The 22,648-nt window shown below is 41.5% G+C and overlaps 1 protein-coding gene across 2 annotated transcripts in view; it reads left to right on the plus strand.

Moving 5' to 3' along the window:
- EXTL3 (exostosin like glycosyltransferase 3) overlaps window positions 1–22,648 on the plus strand; it is a 70,054-nt gene that overhangs the window by 21,987 nt on the left and 25,419 nt on the right. For both annotated transcript variants that reach the window (XM_060184896.1, XM_060184897.1), the window contains exons 2-3: window positions 7,143–7,230; window positions 9,190–11,801. In XM_060184896.1, the coding sequence (XP_060040879.1) occupies window positions 9,654–11,801 (2,148 nt within the window). In that variant the 5' untranslated portion in view covers window positions 7,143–7,230; window positions 9,190–9,653. The remainder of the gene's footprint in view (window positions 1–7,142; window positions 7,231–9,189; window positions 11,802–22,648) is intronic.

Raw genomic sequence — 22,648 nt, forward strand, 5'->3', positions numbered from 1 at the left:
GGCACCAAGCCCCAGCAATAACCCTGGAAGCAAAAAAAAAAAAAAAGAAAAAAAGTCTTGTGGTTAATATGTAGCCTACTATATGCCAGAAACTTTTCCTTTTTTCTTTTTGCTCATTATGTTTAACTTTTCTTATAACCCTTAACATGAGTATTGCTACCTTTTTTAAAAATTTCACCTGTTTATTGGACACCTGTATGTTTTTTTTTTTTACTTTTTTTTTATTTATTTAAAAAAGGAGACATTAACAAAGCCATAGGATAGGAAGGGTACAACTCCACACAATTCCCACCATCCAGTCTCCATATTCTGTCCCCTCCCCTGATAGCTTTCCCATTCTCTATCCCTCTGGGAGCATGGATCCAGGGTCGTTGTGGCTTGCAGAAGGTGGAAGGTCTGGCTTCTGTAATTGCTTCCCCACTGAATATGGACATTGACTGGTTGGTCCATACTCCCAGTCTGCCTCTCTCTTTCCCTAGTAGGGTGGGTCTCTGGGGAAGCGGAGCTCCAGGACACATTGGTGGGGTTGTCAGTCCAGGGAAGTCTGGTCGGCATCATGCTGGCATCCAGAACCTGGTGGCTGAAAAGAGAGTTAGCATACAAAGCCAAACAAATTGTTGAAGAATCATGGACCCAAAGGTTGGAATAGTGGAGATGAAGTGTTGGGGGCTACTCACTGCAAACTCTAGTGTACTACTGTTTTCAGGTATATATTTGCCCTAGTTTTTGGATATCTGTGAACATATGCTCTATCTCCTGGAACCTGGTCTATATCTAGGTTTTGGGACTTTGTTGGAAAGTGAACCACCTGGGGTGGAATTAGAGAATACTGTGAAAGGAAAGGTCTCACCTGAGTGATGAAGCTGAAGGGTTGTCATTCCACACCTGAAGTCTCTGGACACAGTGTGAAGTGAAGCATGCTGGGGTGGCACTCGTTGCGTTGATTAGGTTGTGATCAGTGGATGCAATATTATTTGATAAGAATTGGGAGAAACATACGGGAAAGTGGGCCCTACCCTAGAGTCCCAGGACTGGGGGAAATTTAGGCTCTGTAGTGGAAATGTGAGGTTCCTGCTGTCTTAGGGTTCAAGAAGACAATGGATAGTTATTGTTATCACATTATTTGGTAATTGGATTAACTTTGAAAAGCCCCTTTGTTACATATCTTTAAATCCACACCATCCCTACCACCAGAGTTCTGAATCTTCAGTCTCTCCACTGCAAGCCACCATAGTTCCCCTAAGGTTGTAGATATGGGTCAACCGTCATCTCTACAACTATCTGTCTACTTTATACATAATTGCCCTCTTTTTATTCCTCATTCAATCCTCTCTTCCCCTCCAACATTGCTCTTCCCTTGACAACATTACTACCTCCATATGTCCTTCTCTTTTTCCTCTTCTCCCTCTGGGTGCTGATGGAGCTGGAGTTCAGAGCCCTCTTATCTTCATCTCATCATTTCTCCCCCACTGGCAGTATGGATCAAGGTGGTTTTTAGGGAGCAGAAAGTATGAGGTCTGGCTTCTGTAATTGTTTCTCTGTTGAGCATGGGCATTGACAGGTTGATCCATACCCCCAGCCTGTTTATATCTCTCCCTAGTGGGTCAGAGCTCTAGAGATTCGAGAATCTAGGACACATTGGTGAGGTCATCTGCCCAAAGAAGTTGGGAAGGAGTCGTGCTAGTATCTGTCTGGAAGGTGGCATTGCTACCTTTAATCCACTGCGCCATCTTCCAGACCACACTACCTTTTTTTCTTGAATTAACAATTATAGAATTCAAGAATTCCTCCCCTCCCCTCCCCTCCTTCTCCCCTCCCCTCCTTCTCCCCTCCCCTCCTTTTTTTTTTTTTTTTTCTTTCTTTCTTTCTTTCCTCCAGGGTTATCCTTGGGGCTCAGTGCCTGCACTATGAATCAACTGCTCTTGGTGGCCAATTTTTCCCATTTATTTATTTATTTATTTATTTTGATAGGACAGATAGAAATTAAAAGAGATGGGGCAGATAGGGAGAGAGAAAGACAGATACCTGCAGACCTGCTTAACCACTTGCAAAGCAAGTGCCTTACAGGTGGAGAATCACCCTGCAGGTGGGAAACTGGGGGGCTTGAACCGGCATCTTTGTATGGGTCCTTGGGCTTTTGTACTAGGTGCACTTAATCTGGTGCTATTGCCTGGCCTTTCTTTTTTATTTATTTTTTATTGGTGGGTTAGTTTTTCCCCCCTTACCACTCCTGTCACCAAAGGTCTGTCTCCCCATCCCCACCCCCATAGATAACCACTATAGTTCTCCCATAATCATAGATATAGGTATATAGGTTGACATTTTTTTCACATTCATATGTTCAGTTCTCTTATTAATTTATTTATTTTAAAATATTTTACTTGTTTTAGTAAGAGGCAGAGAGAAAGATACATATAGAAAAAGACCAGAACATTGCACTCTAGCTTATGTTGGTGCTGGAGATTGAACCTGAGTGTTCAAAGCCTCAGGTAAGAAAGTCTTTTGCATAATCATTATGCTATCTTCCCAGCCCCATATGTTCAACTCTGTATATTCCACATATGTGTGAAACCATCCTGCAGCTGTCCTTTACCTCCTTATTGGTTTCACTAAGCTTAGTCTTCTCTAATTCCATCCACTTTATCCCAGTGCATATAATATCATCTTTTTTATTGCTGAATAATACTCCATTGAGTATATGTTCTGTAATTTTTTTGTCTGTTGAAGGGCAATTTGGTTGTTTCCAAGGTTTTGCTATTGTGAATAAAGCCTCTGTGAATATGGGGGTATATATCTATATATATCTGATTCAGTGTTTTTATATCTTTTGAATATATGCCTAGCAGTGAAATTACTGAGTTATAAGGTATTTCTGTTTGCATTTGTTTAACGATTCTTCACACCGTTCTCCATAATTGCTGCACCAATTTGCACTCCCACCAGCAGTGTAGTAGAGTTTCTCTCTCTCCACATCCTCTCCAACGCTTATCTTTCCTTGTTTTTTGTTTAAAGTGATATTTTTTTTTCATTTATTCCCTTTTGTTGTCCTTGTTGTTTTATTGTTGTAGTTATTATTGATGTCATCGTTGTTGGATAGGACAGCGAGAAATGGAGAGAGGAAGGGAAGACAGAGGGGGAAGAGAAAGATAGACAGCTGCAGACCTGCTTCACCAATTGTGAAGTGACCCCCCTGCAGGTGGGGAGCTGGGGACTCGAACCAGGATCCTTAGGCCGGTCCTTGTGCTTTGCGCCACCTGCGCTTAACCTGCTGTGCTACCGCCCAATTCCCATCTTTCTTTGTTTTACTGATGGAGCCCATTCTCATAGGTATAAGGTGGAATCTCAGTGTGGCTTTAGTTTGCATTTCTCTAATGATGAGTGAATTGGAGCAGTTCTGTGGGTCGAGTATCTCTCTAGAGAAGCGTCTATTCGTATATTCTGCCTACTTTTTTATCGGGCTGTTCTTTTTCTTTTTGTTGAGCTGTATGAGTTCTTTAGAAATGTCTGCTATCAACTGCTTGTCTGAAGTGTAGTGTGCAAATATCTTTTCCCATTTGCAGGGTTTCCTGTTTATTCTTTTATTTTGTTTATGATTGGATAGAGACAGAAATTGAGAGGGAAGGGCAAGATAGAAAGGGAAAGAGACAGAGAGACACCCTGATTCACCACTCTGAATCTTTCCCCTTGTAGGTGGGGACCAGGGGCTTTAACTTGGGTCCTTGCGCACTGTAATGTGTGTACTTAACCAGATGCACTCTTGTTTATTCTTAGGGAATTTTCTTTCGCTGTATAGAAGTATTTCAATTTGATATAGTTCCATTTGTTCATTCTTATTTTAGTTTCCATTGCTCATGGGGTGGAGTCCCCAAATACATCTTTAATGTTAAGGCCTTCTATGTGTTTTATAGTTTCACATAGTTAGTTCTTCTATGTACTTTATAGTTTCAGGTCTAATATCCAGATCTTTGGTCCATTTTGAGTTAATTTTGGTTCATGGTGTTAGGTGGTAGTTTAGTTTCATTTTTCTGCATGTGGTTGTCCAACTCACCCAACATTATTTGTTACAGAGACCTCCTTTTCCCGATTGGGCAGTTTTGGGCCCTTTATTGTATATAATGTGTGTATACATGCGTAGATTTAGTTCTGGTCTCTCTGTCATGTTCCATTAATCCATGTGTCCATTTTTGTTTTAATACCTCACTGTTTTTTTTTCTTTTTTCTTTTCTTTCTTTCTTTTTTTATTTAAGAAAGGAGACATTAACTAAACCATAGAATAGGAAGGGTACAACTCCACACAGTTCTCACCACCCAGTCTCCATATCCCATCCCCTCCCCTAATAGCTTTCCCATTCTCTATCCCTCTGGGAGCATGGATCCAGGGTCGTTGTGGGTTGCAGAAGGTGGAAGTTCTGGCTTCTGTAATTGCTTCCCCACTGAACATGGACATTGACTGGTCGGTCCATACTCCCAGTCTGCCTCTCTCTTTCCCTAGTAGGGTGGGTCTCTGGGGAAGCGGAGCTCCAGGACACATTGGTGGGGTTGTCAGTCCAGGGAAGTCTGGTCGGCATCATGCTGGCATCCAGAACCTGGTGGCTGAAAAGAGAGTTAGCATACAAAGCCAAACAAATTGTTGAAGAATCATGGACCCAAAGGTTGGAATAGTGGAGATGAAGTGTTGGGGGCTACTCACTGCAAACTCTAGTGTACTACTGTTTTCAGGTATATATTTGCCCTAGTTTTTGGATATCTGTGAACATATGCTCTATCTCCTGGAACCTGGTCTATATCTAGGTTTTGGGACTTTGTTGGAAAGTGAACCACCTGGGGTGGAATTAGAGAATACTGTGAAAGGAAAGGTCTCACCTGAGTGATGAAGCTGAAGGGTTGTCATTCCACACCTGAAGTCTCTGGACACAGTGTGAAGTGAAGCATGCTGGGGTGGCACTCGTTGCGTTGATCAGGTTGCGATCGGTGAATGCAATACTGTTCAACTACTATTGCTTTGTAATATAAACTGAAGTCAGGAATTACAATGACTCAGTTTTTCTTCTTTTTACTCAGGAGTGCTCCTGCTATTTGTGCTTTCTTATAGTTTCACATGAATTTTTGGATAAGTTGTTCAATTTACTTGAATTATTGTGATTGTGATTTTAATAGGGTTTGCATTGAATCTATAGATAGCTTTTGCAGGATTGCCATTTAGTAATATTTATTCTTCCAATCCATGAACAAGGGATGTTCTTCCATTTCTTTGTGTCATCCTCTACTTCTTTTAACAGTGTCATATAGTTTTTGTTGAAAAGGTCCTTCACTTCCTTTGTTAGGTTTATTCCTAGGTATTTTATCTTTTTGAATTCATTTGTCAATGGGATTGCTTCCTTGAGTTCTCTTTCCTCTGGTCTATCCTTTGTATAGAGAAATGCCACAGAGTTATGAGTATTGATTTTGTAACCTGCTACTTTACTGAGTTTATTGATGATTTCCAGTAGTTTTTTTTTTTTTTTGAAGAGTTTTTGGGAAGTGTTGCTTCCTTTATTACTGATGAAAATCCACTCAGAATTGTTACTTGACCAAAATCTGGGGTTGGATCTGGTCTGTACTCTGTACCCAATAAAAAGCTGGCATTGAGGGCTGTACTCTTGCCCAAGTATCTGATTCATTCTATTTTGTATGACTGTAGGTATGTAGTATCATGCGAAAAACTAGAAATTGATGGTAAGAGGAAGTATTTGGAATCCTGAAGTGATTCTGATATATCCTAGGAGAGATTAACCTTTAGGATTACAGTGGCAGCTTTGGGGGTGATCTGATTGAGCACATTAAATTATTAATGGTAGGTGATTCGTTAGCAGGATGTGGTGAGAGCATGGGGGAACACTTCCTATGTGAGGTTAGAAGACTCGATTCCAGAAGTAGAAAGGGTGAATGGATCAGAGTAATAGGTCGAACACTAAACATATGGTTTCATGGGAAGACTAGGGAAAAATGGAGTGTGTATCATGGGTAAGTATCAAATGATAACACTCATTTATGTAATAGATGTTTTTCAGAACACTTCCAGCATTCCAAATACTGGTGATTAGTCAGTGGTCCTAGCACACAATATTCCGTTAGGTGAGGGTTAGGTTTTGGTAAGGAAGGAAGGGACAATAAATAAAATATGCAGGAAATCTATAGGTTAGGAAGTGTCAAGGAGCAAGAAAAGCTCCTTTTAACAGGCCTATGAAAGAGTGAAAGTCAGGAGGATGTGAGTCAATCTGAGGAAGAACCTGTAAGATGTAAGTGCAGCAGGAGTAAAGGTTCCAGAGTAGTAAAGAGCTCAGAGTAGCAGAGTAATAGAAAGAAGACTGGTATAGCTAAAGTTGAGTGAGCAAGTAGAATAGTGATGGCAAGTGAATGAATGAAGGCCTTAACTCTGATCCCTAGCACCAACTGGGAACACCATGGACAGCACCAATGAGGGCTCCATAGATGGAATGGTGCTGTGGTATCTGCCCTTCTCTTTCAGTTTCCTTCTCTCTCTCAATAAGGATATCAGATGAAAAAATCGGACAGGAAGGCTGCTTGGATGTATTGTAGATATGCCAAACCCTAGTTTCTTTCCCTGGTGTTGCATAAAAAAATGAAATTTAAAAAGGTGGCTCTTACAAACTATTGTATTTATTGTCAACTGTAAAACATTAATCCCCCAATAAAGAAACTAAAAAAAAAAAAAAGAAAAGAAAAAAGGAAAAGATGGCTCTTGCAGAGTGTTTAGAGTAAACCACAGGGGCAGTGTGTTCCAGATGACAGAGAACAAGGATATTATATTTGGAGTAACAGTCTCCCAAAATTGCTCCATATCAATGTTTCAGTGACATTTTTAAGTCCTAATACCTTTGTTGTTATTTTCTAGAAATGACAGAAATTCAAAAGAGAGAGAGAGAGAGAGAGAGAGTGTGTGTGTGTGTGTGTGTGTATGTGTGTGTGTGTGTGTGTGTGTGTGTGTGTGTGTGTGTGTGTGTGTGTGTGTGTGTGTGTTATGGGGGTATGTGTTTGAAATAATTTAGTTAGATGTCCATAGAACACAGTAAATTCTTTGATGTCATCTATAGTATTGAATATTTTTCTAATGCTATGTCACTTTTTAATTTTTCTATCAGGACAGCAGAGCCTGGAGTTTACTGTTACAAGAAATTACATGGTGAAGTATAATGCTCACGAGTCAGTGAAAGGATCCTAATACAGATGGTAAGAGAGGGAGTGAATTAGCTGAATGGCCATGATTATGCTTTCCTTTCTCCTCCTCTCTGATTTGTTTGTTTGTTTATTATTTTACCAGAGCACTGCTCAGCTTTAGTTTATGGTGTTGCAGGGGATTGAACTTGGGACCTCAAGGCCTCAGGCATGAGGGTCTGTTTGATAACCTTTATGCTATCTCCCCCCCCCCCCATTTCCATTTTTTTCTTTGTCATAATTTGATCATAAATTTTCATAATTTTATCATAAATTTAGAGAATATTGTGGTTCGGGAGATGGCACAGTGATAAAGCTTTGGACTCTCAACCATGAGGTCCTGAGTTCGATCCCCAGCAGCATATGTGCCAGAGTGATGTCTGGTTCTTTTCTCTCCTGTCTTTCTCATAAATAAAATCTTAAATAATAATATAAGTAAATGAAAAATAAAAATAAAATAAATAAAAATATAAGTAAAATAAAAATATATAAATAAAATAAAAATAAATAAGATAAAAATATAAGTAAATGAAAAACCCCTTAGAAACTGTGGCTTTCATCCTTTGGGGTATTTGGTCAACTGTTAATCATCTAAGTTTAGATCATCCACATTTAGGTTTTTCCATGATTGTTACTTTTTGAATGTTGTTGCCCTTATCACTTTTTTCTACTTACTCAAAGCTTTTAGTAACATTGCCATCAACATTTACCTTTTCATTAAAGGGAGAGAACTCAAACTCTTAGTTGTTCTGCATCTTTAATGAAGGTAGGTGCTCAGGAGATTGAGCTCCTCTGGAGCCCTATTTACTTAAATCACCTGGTAGTGGTACCTTTGCTCTTTGTTTATCTCTTGCCTCTTAGTCCATAATTTCAAACATTACTTTAGATTCTGGATCCTCTCATAGTTATACTTAGCATGTCATAGGCATATTTAGAAGATGCTGAATATTTTGGAGGAGGAATGAAAGAAATTGGGAGTATTTTTTGGGCACAGAATACTATGGATTCAGTTCCAGATAAAATGTGTCTGGGCTGAAAGTAAATGGGAAGCTCCTTTAGCTTGCTATACTAGAGGTGATAAAAGAACAGGATTGGGAATGTTGTTTCAAGAAGTATTAGCTTAAAGTACCCTTCCGTCTTCTATTCTTTATTTTTCATAACGACAGTATATCTCCATTTTGAGAGATTAAGAAACTGAGGTATAAGATCTGATCACAAATCTGCCTCCAAAGAAAGGATAAGAAATAATGGCTCTCATATCTAAGTATAGTGTTCTTTCTAAAAGAGCAAGTTGCTATTTATATTTTAAGAAGGATCACATGATGTCAGTGAAGATAAATGAAAAGCAAACTGGTGGATACATTTTGTCTCTGACTTACTGCATCCACCTCTGGATAAAGAGCAACTCTCTTTTAACTCTAAATTTAACAAACTTAGCTTCTTAAGATTTTTTCTTTTTTAGGTTGTTCAAAAGAGAGTTCACATTAGGAATGAACATAGGTACTAAGAGTGGTATTTTTTTAGGAAGGTGTTTTTCTTCATGTAAAGATGCCTAAGTCTAGAATAACACTGTTACAAACACCTTTGACCTCTTTGCATGCAGTTGCTCCTCATTTTTAGCAAATCTTTCTTTTAATATTTATTTATTCCCTTTTGTTGCCCTTGTTTTATAGTTGTAGTTGTTATTGATGTTATTGTTGTTGGATAGGACAGAGAGAAATGGAGAGAGGAGGGGAAGACAGAGAGGGGGAGAGAAAGATAGACACCTGCAGACCTGCTTCACCGCTTGTGAAGCGACTCCCCTGCAGGTGGGGAGCTGGGGGCTTGAATCGGGATCATTACGCCCGTCCTTGCTTTGCGCCATGTGCGCTTAACCCGCTGTGCTACCGTCCAACTCCCAGATGTAAGCATTTTTAAAGAATGTTCTTGGGGAGTATGTGGTTGTTAATCGCACGGTCTTCTCTTCTTTTGCAGGCCTTCTAGTTGATAATGATATTGACAAGAAATGGAAATTGTTTTCATTCCTACCAACCACTTCATAACTGGATAGTAACTATGTGTATTTGTTGCTCAGCAAGACCACGGAATGAGAGCTACGGCAGATGAAAAAGTCTGTCTGATTCCAGGGTCTTTCTCCTGGGTTTCACAATCAGGGACCTCCTTCTTTTTATTTCAACAATGCGGTACCTTTGACCATTTGACAAATTATGAGGACATTTTCTTTGGTCAACAACCAGAAATTAAAATCTGCTGGAATAGCGTCAGAGACCATTTCTGGTACAGCTAAGGACAATGAAATTTCCGTTCTATTGGGTGCCTTGTCCAGGGAGCTCACTGATACTTCTAGAAATGTGTGCATGAAAAGAGACGTGAGTATTTTCTGAGTGGAACTCGTGATGGCGGGTGACCCAACGTGACCGGAGAGCCATTAAGGGCTCATGACAGGCTATACCATGTTGCGAAATGGGGGTGTGGGAAATGGAGGTCAGACCTGGATGCTCTGGTGCTCCACCCGGAACCGACTCACCTGGCTCAGCTTCACACTCTTTGTCATCCTGGTGTGCTTCCCGCTCATTGCCCACTACTATCTCACCACCTTGGATGAGGCTGACGAAGCTGGTAAGCGAATTTTTGGGCCCCGGTCCGGAAATGAGCTCTGTGAGGTCAAGCATGTGTTGGACCTCTGCCGCATCCGAGAGTCTGTGAGCGAGGAGCTCCTTCAGCTGGAGGCCAAGCGGCAGGAGCTCAACAGTGAGATTGCCAAGCTGAACCTGAAGATCGAGGCCTGCAAAAAAAGCATTGAGAACGCAAAGCAGGATCTGCTGCAGCTCAAGAACGTCATCAGCCAGACTGAGCACTCGTACAAAGAACTGATGGCTCAGAATCAGCCCAAGCTCTCTTTACCCATCCGGCTGCTCCCAGAGAAGGATGATGCAGGCCTCCCCCCACCAAAGGCCCCACGGGGCTGCCGTTTGCACAACTGTTTCGATTACTCTCGCTGCCCTCTCACCTCGGGGTTCCCCGTCTATGTTTATGACAGTGACCAGTTGGCCTTGGGCAGCCACCTGGACCCCTTGGTCAAGCAGGCTTTTCAGGCCACAGCTCGGGCCAATGTGTATGTCACAGAAAATGCAGATATCGCCTGCCTGTATGTGCTGCTGGTGGGAGAAATGCAAGACCCAGTTGGGCTGCGGCCTGCTGAACTGGAGAAACAGTTGAATGCATTACCGCATTGGCGGACAGACGGACACAACCACGTCCTCATCAACCTGTCTCGGAAATCACACACGCAGAACCTGCTCTATAACATCAGCACTGGCCGGGCCATGGTGGCCCAGTCTACCTTTTATGCTGCCCAGCACAGACCTGGATTTGATCTGGTTGTCTCACCGCTGGTCCACGCCATGTCTGAGCCCAACTTCATGGAAATCCCACCTCAGGTACCCGTGAAGCGGAAGTACCTCTTCACCTTTCAGGGTGAGAAGATAGAGTCACTGAGGTCCAGCCTCCAGGAGGCCCGCTCATTTGAAGAAGAAATGGAGGGAGGCCCTCCAGCTGACTATGATGACCGGATCATTGCTACCCTGAAGGCTGTACAGGACAGCAAGCTTGACCAGGTGCTGGTGGAATTTACCTGCAAAAACCAGCCCAAGCCCAGTCTTCCCACAGAGTGGGCCCTATGTGGAGAGCGGGAGGACCGCTTGGAATTACTGAAGCTCTCCACCTTTGCTCTTATAATCACTCCTGGGGACCCCCACTTGGTGATCTCTTCTGGCTGTGCCACTCGGCTCTTTGAAGCCCTGGAAGTGGGTGCCGTTCCTGTTGTACTGGGGGAGCAGGTCCAGCTTCCCTATCAGGACATGCTTCAGTGGAACGAGGCTGCCCTGGTGGTGCCCAAGCCACGTGTCACAGAAGTTCACTTCCTGCTGCGCAGTCTCTCAGACAGTGACCTGCTGGCCATGAGGCGGCAGGGCCGCTTCTTCTGGGAGACTTACTTCTCCACCACTGACAGCATCTTCAACACAGTGTTGGCCATGATCCGGACTCGCATCCAGATCCCTGCAGCTCCCATCCGGGAAGAGGCTGCAGCCGAGATCCCCCACAGGTCAGGCAAGGCAGCTGGGACGGACCCTAACATGGCTGACAATGGGGATCTGGACCTGGGGCCGGTGGAGACTGAGCCACCCTATGCCTCACCCAAGTACCTCCGAAACTTCACTTTGACTGTCACTGACTTCTACCGCAGCTGGAACTCTGCACCAGGGCCTTTTCACCTTTTCCCCCACACTCCGTTTGACCCTGTGTTGCCCTCTGAGGCTAAATTCCTAGGATCTGGGACTGGATTCCGGCCCATTGGGGGTGGAGCGGGAGGTTCTGGCAAGGAGTTTCAGGCAGCTCTTGGAGGAAATGTTCCACGAGAACAGTTTACGGTGGTGATGCTGACTTATGAGCGGGAAGAAGTGCTGATGAACTCCTTAGAGAGACTGAATGGCCTCCCTTACCTGAACAAGGTAGTGGTGGTGTGGAATTCTCCCAAGCTTCCATCAGAGGATCTACTGTGGCCCGATATTGGCGTCCCCATCATGGTAACAGAAAAATGGACAGTTTTGTTTTATTACTTGAAATAATATTGCACTTTCTTTTTTTAAGTTTTTTTTTAATATTTACTTATTTATTCCCTTTTGTTGCCCTTGTTTTATTGTTGTAGTTATTGATGTCATTGTCATTGGATAGGACAGAGAGAAATGGAGAGAGGAGGGGAAGACGGTGAGAGAAAGAAAGATAGACACCTGCAGACCTGCTTCACCCACTATGAAGTGACCCCCCTGCAGGTGGGGAACTGGGAGCTCGAACTGGGATCCTTACACCAGTCCTTGTGCTTTGCGCCACTTGTGCTTAACCCACTGCATTACCTCCCAACTCCCTACACTTTCTTTCTTTCCCATCCTGCCAGGGCTTTATAGGAGCTTCATGTTAGCATGATGCCACTGGTCCCCATAGACTTTTTTTTTTATTTGCCTCCAAGGTTTGTTGGGACTCAGTGCCTGCATTATGAATCTACTACTCCTGGAGGCCTTTTAATTCCATTGTTGTTGTTGCTGTTGTTGGATAAGACAGAGAAATGGAGAGAAGAGGGGAGGACAGAGGGGGAGAGAAAGATAGACACTTGCAGACCTGCTTCATTGCTTGTGAAGCTGTTATTTTATCCGGGCTGGCTTCACGGGCGGGTAATAGAGACGACCAGAGACACATGGCTGGGCTGAGAACACAGTTTAATCTTTATTCACGAACGGGCAAATCACCACACCATGTGCTTTTCTCCATCATCCTCTCTACGCCGCTGCTGCTGGGACTCTGCACGTCCTTAGCATAAGGGGCGGGGAGAAAGCGGGGCGTGAAACTAGCAAGGGGCAAACCAATTCTCAGAGGTCTGGGGGAAGGGAACATACCAACATGAAGCAAAACACCCCTCCATCCCGCTGGAAGGGAGCTGGGGCCTCGAACTGGGGTTCTTAGGCCAGTCCTTGCGCTTCACACTATGTGCACTTACCCTGGTGCTCTACCACCTGCCCCCCCAGACACACATTTTTCTTTCTCTTCAGGTAGTGACAGATAGGTAGTCACAGGTAGAGAGGAAAGACACCATGGTAGGCCCCACCACCTGAGATGCTTCCCCTTTACGTGGTGACCAGGTCCTTGTGTATGGTAAATAAAGTATGTGGTCTATCAGGTCAGCTGTCTCTTGACACTCCGTATTGTATTCCTGATCCCCATTCCATAACTATATCCCTTCCCCCCCTTCTTTAAAAAATTTCTTTCCCTGTGAAATTTTCTTTCTTCTTCAGACTTTTCCAGTCTTTCCAGGCCTTGCCAGGTCATTCTTTTCTCTTCTTTCCTTTTCTTTCTTGTGTATTAATTCCCCCCCCCCCCCCCCCAGAGCACTGTTCAGCTCTGGCTTATAGTGGTGCTGGGGATTGAATCTGAGACCTTTGGTGCCTCAGGCTTGGCTTTTGCATAACCACTACCTCCCCAGCCCAAGGCCTTGGCAATTTTATCTCTACTACTCATCATATAACATAAGTCTCTCACAAGCTGAAATTAAACAGTTGTCCCAGGAAGGTTCAAAAACCCCCTTCAGTTACCATATTAATTTCTTCTGTGTCATAGTGACAGTGTGGTTGATGAACAAACATTGAATTTTTTAAAAAACTATCATTATCCTCATAATAATATCAGATATAGATATAACAGGAAAGAATACTACAGATAAATACCTTTCATAAAAATACATGTGGGTCAAAGAGACAGCTCACTGGGTAGGATACCTGCATTACCATGTGTGATGCCCATGTTTGAGCTCTGGTACCATGAAAAAAGTTCTAAGGCAATGAGAAGTTTCTGGAGTTATGATGTCTTTGCCTCTCTTTTTTTTTTAAATTTCTTTATTGGGGAATTAATATTTTACATTCGACAGTAAATGCAATAGTTTATACACGTATAACTTTCCAGTTTTCCATATAACTATACAACCTGCAGTAGGTCCTCTGTCATTCTTTTTGGACCTGTATTCCCCCCCCACCCCCCAACCCCAGAGTCTTTTACTTTGGTGCAAGACACCAATTCCAGTTCAGGTTCTACTTGTGTTTTCTCTTGTTTTGATCTTGTTTTTCAACTTCTGCCTGAGAGTGAGATCGTCCCATATTCGTCCTTCTGTTTCTGACTTATTTCACTTAACATGAATTTTTCAAGGTCCATCCAAGATCGGCTGAAAACGGTGAAGTCACCATTTTTAATAGCTGAGTAGTATTCCATTGTGTATATGTACCACAACTTGCTCAGCCACTCATCTGTTGTTGGACACCTGGGTTGCTTCCAGATTTTGGCTATTACAAATTGTGCTGATAAGAACATATGTGTACATAGATCTTTCTGGATGGGTGTGTTGGATTCCTTAGGATATATTCCCAGGAGAGGAATTGCAGGATATAGGGTAGGTCCATTTCTAGCCTTCAGAGAGTTCTCCGGACTATTCTCCACAGAGGTTGGACCAATTGACATTCCCACCAGCAGTGCTGGAGGTTTCCTCTCCAGCATTTGTTGCTGCTATCTATCTTTTCTGATGTAGGACATTCTCACAGGAGTGAAGTGGTATCTCATTGTTGTCTTTATTTGCATTTCTCTGACAATCAAAGACTTGGAACATTTTTTTCATGTGTTTCTTGGCCTTTGGGATCTCTTCTGTAGTGAATATTCTGTCCATGTCCTCTTCCCATTTTTGGATGGGGTTATTTGTTTTCTTGTTATTGAGTTTGGCAAGCTCTTTATATATTTTGATTATTAACTGCTTGTCTGATGTATGGCATGTAAAGATCTTCTCCCATTCTGTGAGGGGTCTCTTGGTTTGGGTAGTGGTTTCCTTTGCTGTGCTTCTGCTTTTTAATTTGATGGAGTCCCATAGGTTTATGCTTGTCTTGGTCGTCTTTGTGATTGTATTTGTTTCATTGAAGATGTCTTCAAAATTTATGTGGAAAAGAGTTCTGCCAATATTTCCCTCTAAGTATCTGATAGTTTCTGGTCTAACATTCAAGTCCTTGATCCACTTGGAATTTCTTTTGTATTTGGTGAAATATAGTGGTTCATTTTAATTCTTCTGCATGTTTCAACCCATTTTTTCCAACACCATTTGTTGAAAAGAGTCATCTTTCCCCATTTAATAGTCTGTGCACCTTTGTCAAAGATTAGATGTCCATTGGTGTGGGGGCTTACTTCTGGGCTCTTAATTTCTATTCCACTGGTCAGTGTGTCTATTCATGTTCCAGTACCAAGCTGTTTTGATGACAATGGCCCTGGAATACAATTTGAGATCTGGGAGTGTGGTGCCTCCAGTTCTGTTCTTTCTTCTCAAGATTGTTTTGGCAATTCTAGGTCTTTTCTGGTTCCAGATAAACATTTGTAGCATTTGTTCTATTGTCCTAAAAATATGGTTGGGATCTTGATGGGGGTAACATTAAATTTGTATATGGCTCTGGGTAGTATATTCATTTTGATGATGTTAATTCTTCCAACCTATGAACATGGAATATCTTCCCACTTCTCTGTGTTCTTTTCAGTTACCTTGGGTAGTGACTCATAATTTTCAGTATACAAGTCTTTCACTTCTTTAGTTAGATTTATTCCTAGATATTTTATTATTTTTGTTGCTATAGTAAAAGGAATTGATTTCTGGATTTCAACTTCTTCTAACTTAGTGTTTGCATAGAGGAATGCCACTGACTTTTGAATGTTAATTTTGTAGCCTGACACCTTACTGTATTGCCTGATGAATTCTAAAAGCTTCTTGCTGGATTCCTTAGGTTTTTCTATGTATACTATCATGTCGTCTGCAAATAGGGGCAAACATTGAATTTTAATGGAGAGATGTAGACACTGTAATGTATTTGTAGGACTTATTTATTATGGTTCTTTTATTGTATATCTCTGGAAACTGAGGCTTAGCAAGATGAATTTATATTTCTCATAATTGAATAAGCTGAGCTTTGTTATGTCTGTTCTAGAAGCTGAAGTTTTATTTTCTTCCCATAAGAGAGAACTTGTGTCATCTGCTTCTTCTTCTTCTTCTTCTAGCGTTTGCCCTTCTTCCGTAGCCAGTCAACAGGTCAGGTTGAAAGCTTTCAGGAGCTGCTTGTTGCTGGCTTTGAAAGTGACTGGGATCCATGTGGATTCAGTCAGCTAGGAAGGATCGTCAGTTTCCCCAATGAATGGGTACTCACGGGATGCACCACGAGAAGGTCGATCCAATGCATCATCTGCTAAGATGTAGTAGAAGTCTTTGGAAGAGGAGAGTCAGAGTTTGACACTTTGATTTGCATTTTCAGACTCTCAACTCCATGTCAGGGTGAGGATGCAAGGGAAAAAAAAAAAAAAAAAAAAAACCACAGCTGAGTATGCACAATAGTACTTTAATTCTTTTTCTTTTTTTCTTGCCTCCAGGGTAGTCACTGGGGCTCTGTGCCTGCACTATGAATCCACTGCTCTTGGAGGCTACTTTTTCCCTTTTGTTGCCCTTGTTGTTTATTGTTATTGATGTTATTATTGTTGTTGTTGTTATTGCTGTCCTTGTTGCTGTATAGGACAGAGAGAAATGGAGAGAGAAGGCAGAGACAGAGATGGGGACAGAAAGATAGACTCTTGCAGATCTGCTTCACTACTTGTGAAGCGACTACCCTGCAGGTGCGGAGCAGAGGGCTTGAACCGTGATCCTTAGGTTGGTCCTTGTGCTTTGAACCATGTACACTTAGCCCATTTTGTGTGTTACCATCCCATCCCCAGGACTTTAATTCTTAGTCTTTCATTTGTTCACTTTTTACTAGAGCACTGCTGTGCTCTGGTTTATGGTGGCATTAAGGATTGAGCCTAGAACCTTTGGTGCTTCAAGCATGAAAGTCTCTTTGCATAATCATTATGTTATATTCTCATCCCATTTTGACTTTATTACTAAAGAGTATTCTACCATATATTTACTATTAGACCCCTAATGAAAGAACTCTAAGAGAAGAAATGCAAGAAAGGTACTTAATTTATATCTATCTGTCTGTCTATTTATCTATCTATTGCCACCAGGGTAATTGCTGGGGCTTAGTGCCTGTTCTACTAGTCCACTCCACTGCCTCCAATGGCCTTTTTTTCTTTCTATTTTATATGACAGGACAGAGAGAAATTGAGAAGGGTGGAGGAGAGAAAGATAGACACCTGTAGACCTACTTCACCACTCATGAAGTATACCCCCTGCAGGTGGGGAGTGGGGGCTTGAGCCTGGGTCCTGGCACTTGGTATCATGTATGCTCTACTGGGTGTGCTACTGCCTGACCCCTTTTGGTTTTTTTAATTGCCACTGGAGCTTAATGCCCGTACAACTAATCCACCATTCCTGGCAGTCATTTTTTCCTCCCCTCCCCTTTTCTTTTGATAGGACAGAGAAAATTTGAGAGGGAACAGAGGGGATGGGGGGGGGGAGAGACCTGCAGCCCTGCTTTAACACTCATGAAGCTTCCCTTCTACAGTTGGGAACCAGGAGCTTGAACCCAGGTTCTTGTGTACAGTGTGCACCACTGCCTGGCTCTTTTTTTTTTTTTTTTTTTTTTTTTTTCCCCCTCTGGGAGCATGGACCCAGGGTCATTGAGGGTTGCAGAAGGTAGAAGGTCTGGCTTCTGTAATTGCTTCCTCGCTGAACATGGGCGTTGACTGGTCGGTCCATACTCCCAGTCTGCCTCTCTCTTTCCCTAGTAGGATGGGTCTCTGGGGAAGCTGAGCTCCAGGACACATTGGTGGTGTCTTCAATCCAGGGAAGTCTGGCCGGCATCCTGATGACACCTGGAACCTGGTGACTGAAAAGAGAGTTAACATACAAAGCCAAACAAATTGTTGAGCAATCATGGACCCAAAGCTTGGAAAAGTGGAGAGGAAGTATTAGGGAGGTACTCACTGTAAACTCTAGTATACTTCTGCTTTCTTACTTTGGTGCCATACTCCAAACTCAGTCAATTTCTGCTTTGCGTTTCTACTTCTTCTTTTTTTTTTTTTTTACATGCATAACATTCCCCAGATTCCCATTTAGCAATACAACCCCCACTATTTCATTCATCATTTTTCATGGACCTGTATTCTCTCCACCCACCCACCCACCCCAGAGTCTTTTACTTTGGTGTAATACTCCAATTCCATTTCAGGTTCGACTTGTGTTTTCTTTTCTAATCTTGTTTTTCAACTTCTGCCTGAGAGTGAGATCATCCCATATTCATCCTTCTGTTTCTGACTTATTTCACTCAACATGATTTTTTCAAGGTCCATCCAAGATCGACTGAAAACGGTGAAGTCACCATTTTTTACAGCTGAGTAGTATTCCATTGTGTATATATACCACAACTTGCTCAGCCACTCATCTGTTGTTGGACACCTGGGTTGCTTCCAGGTTTTGGCTATTACAAATTGTGCTGCCAAGAACATATGTGTACACAGATCTTTTTGGATGGATGTGTTGGGTTCCTTAGGATATATCCCCAGGAGGGGAATTGCAGGGTCATAGGGTAGGTCCATTTCTAGCCTTCTGAGAGTTCTCCAGACTGTTCTCCACAGAGGTTGGACCAATTGACATTCCCACCAGCAGTGCAGGAGGGTTCCTTTGACCCCACACCCTCTCCAGCATTTGCTGCTGTTATCTTTTCTGATGTGTGACATTCTCACAGGAGTGAAGTGATATCTCATTGTTGTCTTGATTTGCATTTCTCTGACAATCAGAGACTTGGAGCATTTTTTCATGTGTTTCTCGGCCTTTTGGATCTCTTCTGTGGTGAATATTCTGTCCAATTCCTCCCCCCATTTTTGGATGGGGTTATTTGTTGTCTTGTTGTTGAGTCTGGTAAGCTCTTTATATATGTTGGTTATTAAACTCTTATCTGATGTATGGCATGTAAAGATCTTCTCCCATTCTGTGAGGGGTCTCTTGATTTGGGTAGTGGTTTCTTTTGCTGTGAAGAAGCTTTTTAATTTGATGTAGTCCCATAGGTTTATACTTGCCTTAGTCTTCCTTGTAATTGGATTCCTTTCATTGAAAATGTCTTTAAAATTTATGCGGAAAAAAGTTCTGCCAATATTTTCCTCTAAGTATCTGATAGTTTCTGGTCTAACATCCAAGTCCTTGATCCACTTGGAATTTACTTTTGTATTTGGTGAAATACAGTGATTCAGCTTCATTCTTCTGCATGTTTCAACCCATTGTTTCCAACACCATTTGTTGAAGAGACTCTGCTTCCCCCATATAATAGTCTGGGCCCCTTTGTCAAAGATTAGATGTCCATAGGTGTGGGGCCTCATTTCTGGGCTCTCAGTTCTATTCCACTGGTCAGTGTGTCTGTTCATGTTCCAGTACCAAGCAGTTTTGATGACAATGGCCCTGTAATATAGTTTGAGATCTGGCAGTGTGATGCCTCCGGTTCTGTTCTTTTTTCTCAAGATTGTTTTGGCAATTCTAGGTCTTTTCTGGTTCCAGATAAACATTTGTAGCATTTGTTCTATTCTCCTAAAAAATGTGCTTGGGATCTTGATGGGGATAGCATTAAATTTGTAGATGGCTCTGGGTAATATATTCATTTTGATGATGTTAATTCTTCCAACCCATGAGCATGGAATATCTTTCCACTTCTTTGTGTCTTTTTCAATTTCTTTGAGTAGTGACTCATAATTTTCAGTATACAAGTCTTTCACTTGTTTGGTTAGGTTTATTCCTAGATATTTTATTGTTTTTGTTGCTATAGAAAAAGGAACTGATTTCTGGATTTCAATTTCTTCTAACTTAGTGTTTGCATAGAGGAATGCCACTGACTTTTGAATGTTAATTTTATAGCCTGACACATTACTGTATTGCCTGATGATTTCCAAAAGCTTCTTGCTAGATTCCTTAGGTTTTTCCATGTATAATATCATGTCATCTGCAAATAAGGAGAGTTTGACTTCTTCTCTTCCAATCTGTATTCCTTTAATTCCTTGCTCCTTCCTGATTGCTATGGCAAGAACTTCCAACACTATGTTGAATAGTAATGGTGATAGTGGGCAGCCCTGTCTAGTACCTGATCTGAGGGGAAATGCTTCCAGTTTTTCACCATTGAGTATGATGTTGGCTGTAGGTTTGCTATATATAGACTCCACTATCTTGAGGAATTTTCCATCTATTCCCATTTTTTGTAGTGTTTTGATCATAAAGGGATGTTGTATTTTGTTAAAGGCTTTCTCTGCATCTATTGATATGACCATGTGGTTTTTGGTCTTGCTTTTGTTGATGTGGTGGATCACATTGATTGATTTACGTATATTAAACCAACCTTGCATGCCTGGGATAAACCCCACTTGGTCATGATGAACAATCTTTTTGATATACTGCTGTATCCGGTTGGCTAGAATTTTGTTCAATATTTTCGCATCTATGTTCATCAGAGATATTGGTCTGTAGTTTTCTTTTTTGGTTGTGTCCCTGTCTGCTTTTGGTATCAGGGTGATGTTGGCTTCATAGAAGCTGGCAGGGAGTATTCCAGTGTCTTCAATCTTCTGGAAGACTTTTAAAAGTAGAGGTATTAGTTCTTCTTTGAAGGTTTTGTAGAATTCATTTGTTAAACCATCTGGTCCAGGACTTTTATTTTTGGGAAGATTTTTGATAACTGTTTCAATTTCATTAGCTGTGATGGGCCTGTTCATGTTATCCACTTCCTCTTTACTTAGTTTTGGAAGTTGGTAGGTATCTAGGAAATGGTCCATTTCTTCCAGGTTCTCTAACTTGGTGGCATATAGTTGTTCATAGAAGCCTCGCATGATATGTTGAATTTCTGCAGTGTCTGTTGTGATATCTCCTCTTTCATTTACTATCCGATTTATTTGGGTCTTCTCCCTTTTTTGTTTTGTGAGTCTGGCTAAAGGTTTGTCGATTTTGTTTACTCTTTCGAAGAACCAACATTTACTTTCATTGATCTTTTGTATGGTTTTCCTATTCTCAATGTTATTTATTTCTGCCCTAACTTTAGTAATTTCTGTCCTTCTGGTTGCTTTAGGGTTCCTTTGTTGTTCTTCTTCTAGGTCTTTAAGATGTGCAATCAGGCTCTTTATTTGTGCCTTTTCTTGTTTCCTAATGTGTGCTTGTATAGCTATGAACTTCCCTCTTAGGACTGCTTTAGCCGTGTCCCAAATATTTTGATAGCTTGTGTCTTCATTTTCATTGAACTCTCGAAACATTTTGATTTCTTCCTTGATTTCCTCTTTGACCCAGAAGTTGTTAAGAAGTGTACTGTTGAGCTTCCACATTTTGGCACTGTTACTAATCTTTTGTTGATTGTTAAGTGTTAGTTTAATTCCACTGTGGTCTGAGAAGATGCTTGGGATGATTTCAGTGCTCTTGAATAGGCTGATGCTGTCTTTGTGGCCTAACATATGGTCTATCCTTGAGAATGATCCATGTGGATTTGAGTAAAATGTGTATTCCAGTTTCTTGGGATGAATGACTCTGAAAATGTCCAATAGTTCTAGTTTATCTATCTCTTCATTTAGCTCCCTTATGTCTTTACTGATTTTCTTCCTGGATGATCTGTCAAGTTTAGAGAGTGGGGTGTTGAAGTCCCCTACTATGATTGTGTTACTGTTAATATATTGCTGTAGCTCTTTCAGTAGAAGTTTGATGTATTTAGATGGCTTCTCATTGGGTGCATAGATATTAATAATTGTTAAGTCCTCTTGATTGACTGATCCTCTGAGCATTAAGTAGTGTCCATTCCTATCTTTTTTAATCTTATCTATTTTAAAGTCTATCATGTCAGATATGAGAATAGCTGTTCCTGCCCTTTTTTGTGGGCCATTGGCTTGAATGATAGTTTTCCATCCTTTCACTTTAAGTCTGTGTTTGTCTTGTTGTGTTAGGTGAGTTTCCTGTAGACAACATATTGTTGGGTTGTGTTTTCTGATCCATCTTCCTACTCTGTGTCTTTTAATAGGTGAATTCAGGCCATTCACATTTATTGATATCAAAGATTGAAGATATTTTAACGCCATTCTTGTAGAGTTTTAGAGTGTTTTGATATATGTTCTATTTGTGGTGGTCTGGTTGTTTATAGGAAACCTTTCAGAACTTCTTTCAAGGCAGGCTTGGTAATGGTTGCTTCCTTCAACTGTTGCTTGTCTGAGAAGGTTTTGATGCTTCCATCTAGTCTGAATGACAATCTAGCAGGATATAGTATTCTTGGCTGAAAGCCTTTCTCATTGAGCACTCGATAGATATCTTGCCATTCTCTTCTGGCCTGTAGTGTTTGTATGGAGAAGTCTGCTGCTAATCTTATGGGTTTTCCTTTGTAGGTGACTCTTTGTTTTTCTCTTGCAGCCTTGAGGATCCTTTCTTTATCCTTATTCCTTTCCAATCTAAGTATGACATGTCTTGGTGTCTTTAGATCTGGGCTAATTCTGTTTGGGACCCTCTGGGCTTCTTGAATCTTTATGTCTTTGGTGTTGTCTAGACTAGAGAAATTTTCAGCTATTATGGCCTGGAGAACGCTTTCTTCCTCCCCTTCTCTTTCTTCCTCTGGTAAGCCAATAATGCGTATATTGTTTCTTTTGAAGTCATCCCATAGGACTCTGTTGTTGTTTTCAGCATCTCTTAATCTCTTTTTGAGATCTCTTACTTCTTTTTTAGTTGTCTCTAATTCATCCTCAATCTTGCTAATTCTGTCTTCAGCCTCATAGATTCTATTCTCTCTGCCCTCTACTGCTTTCTGGAGTTCATCTATTTTGTTGCCCTGCTCTGATACTGTTTTAGCTTGTTCAGCTAGTTGCCTTCTTAGCTCAGCAATTTCAGCTTTCAGCTCTCTAATAACCATGAGATTCTTAGAATTTTCTTCCATGTTCT

Source organism: Erinaceus europaeus, chromosome 2 (assembly GCF_950295315.1).
Source record: "Erinaceus europaeus chromosome 2, mEriEur2.1, whole genome shotgun sequence".
Classification (NCBI taxonomy): domain Eukaryota; kingdom Metazoa; phylum Chordata; class Mammalia; order Eulipotyphla; family Erinaceidae; genus Erinaceus; species Erinaceus europaeus.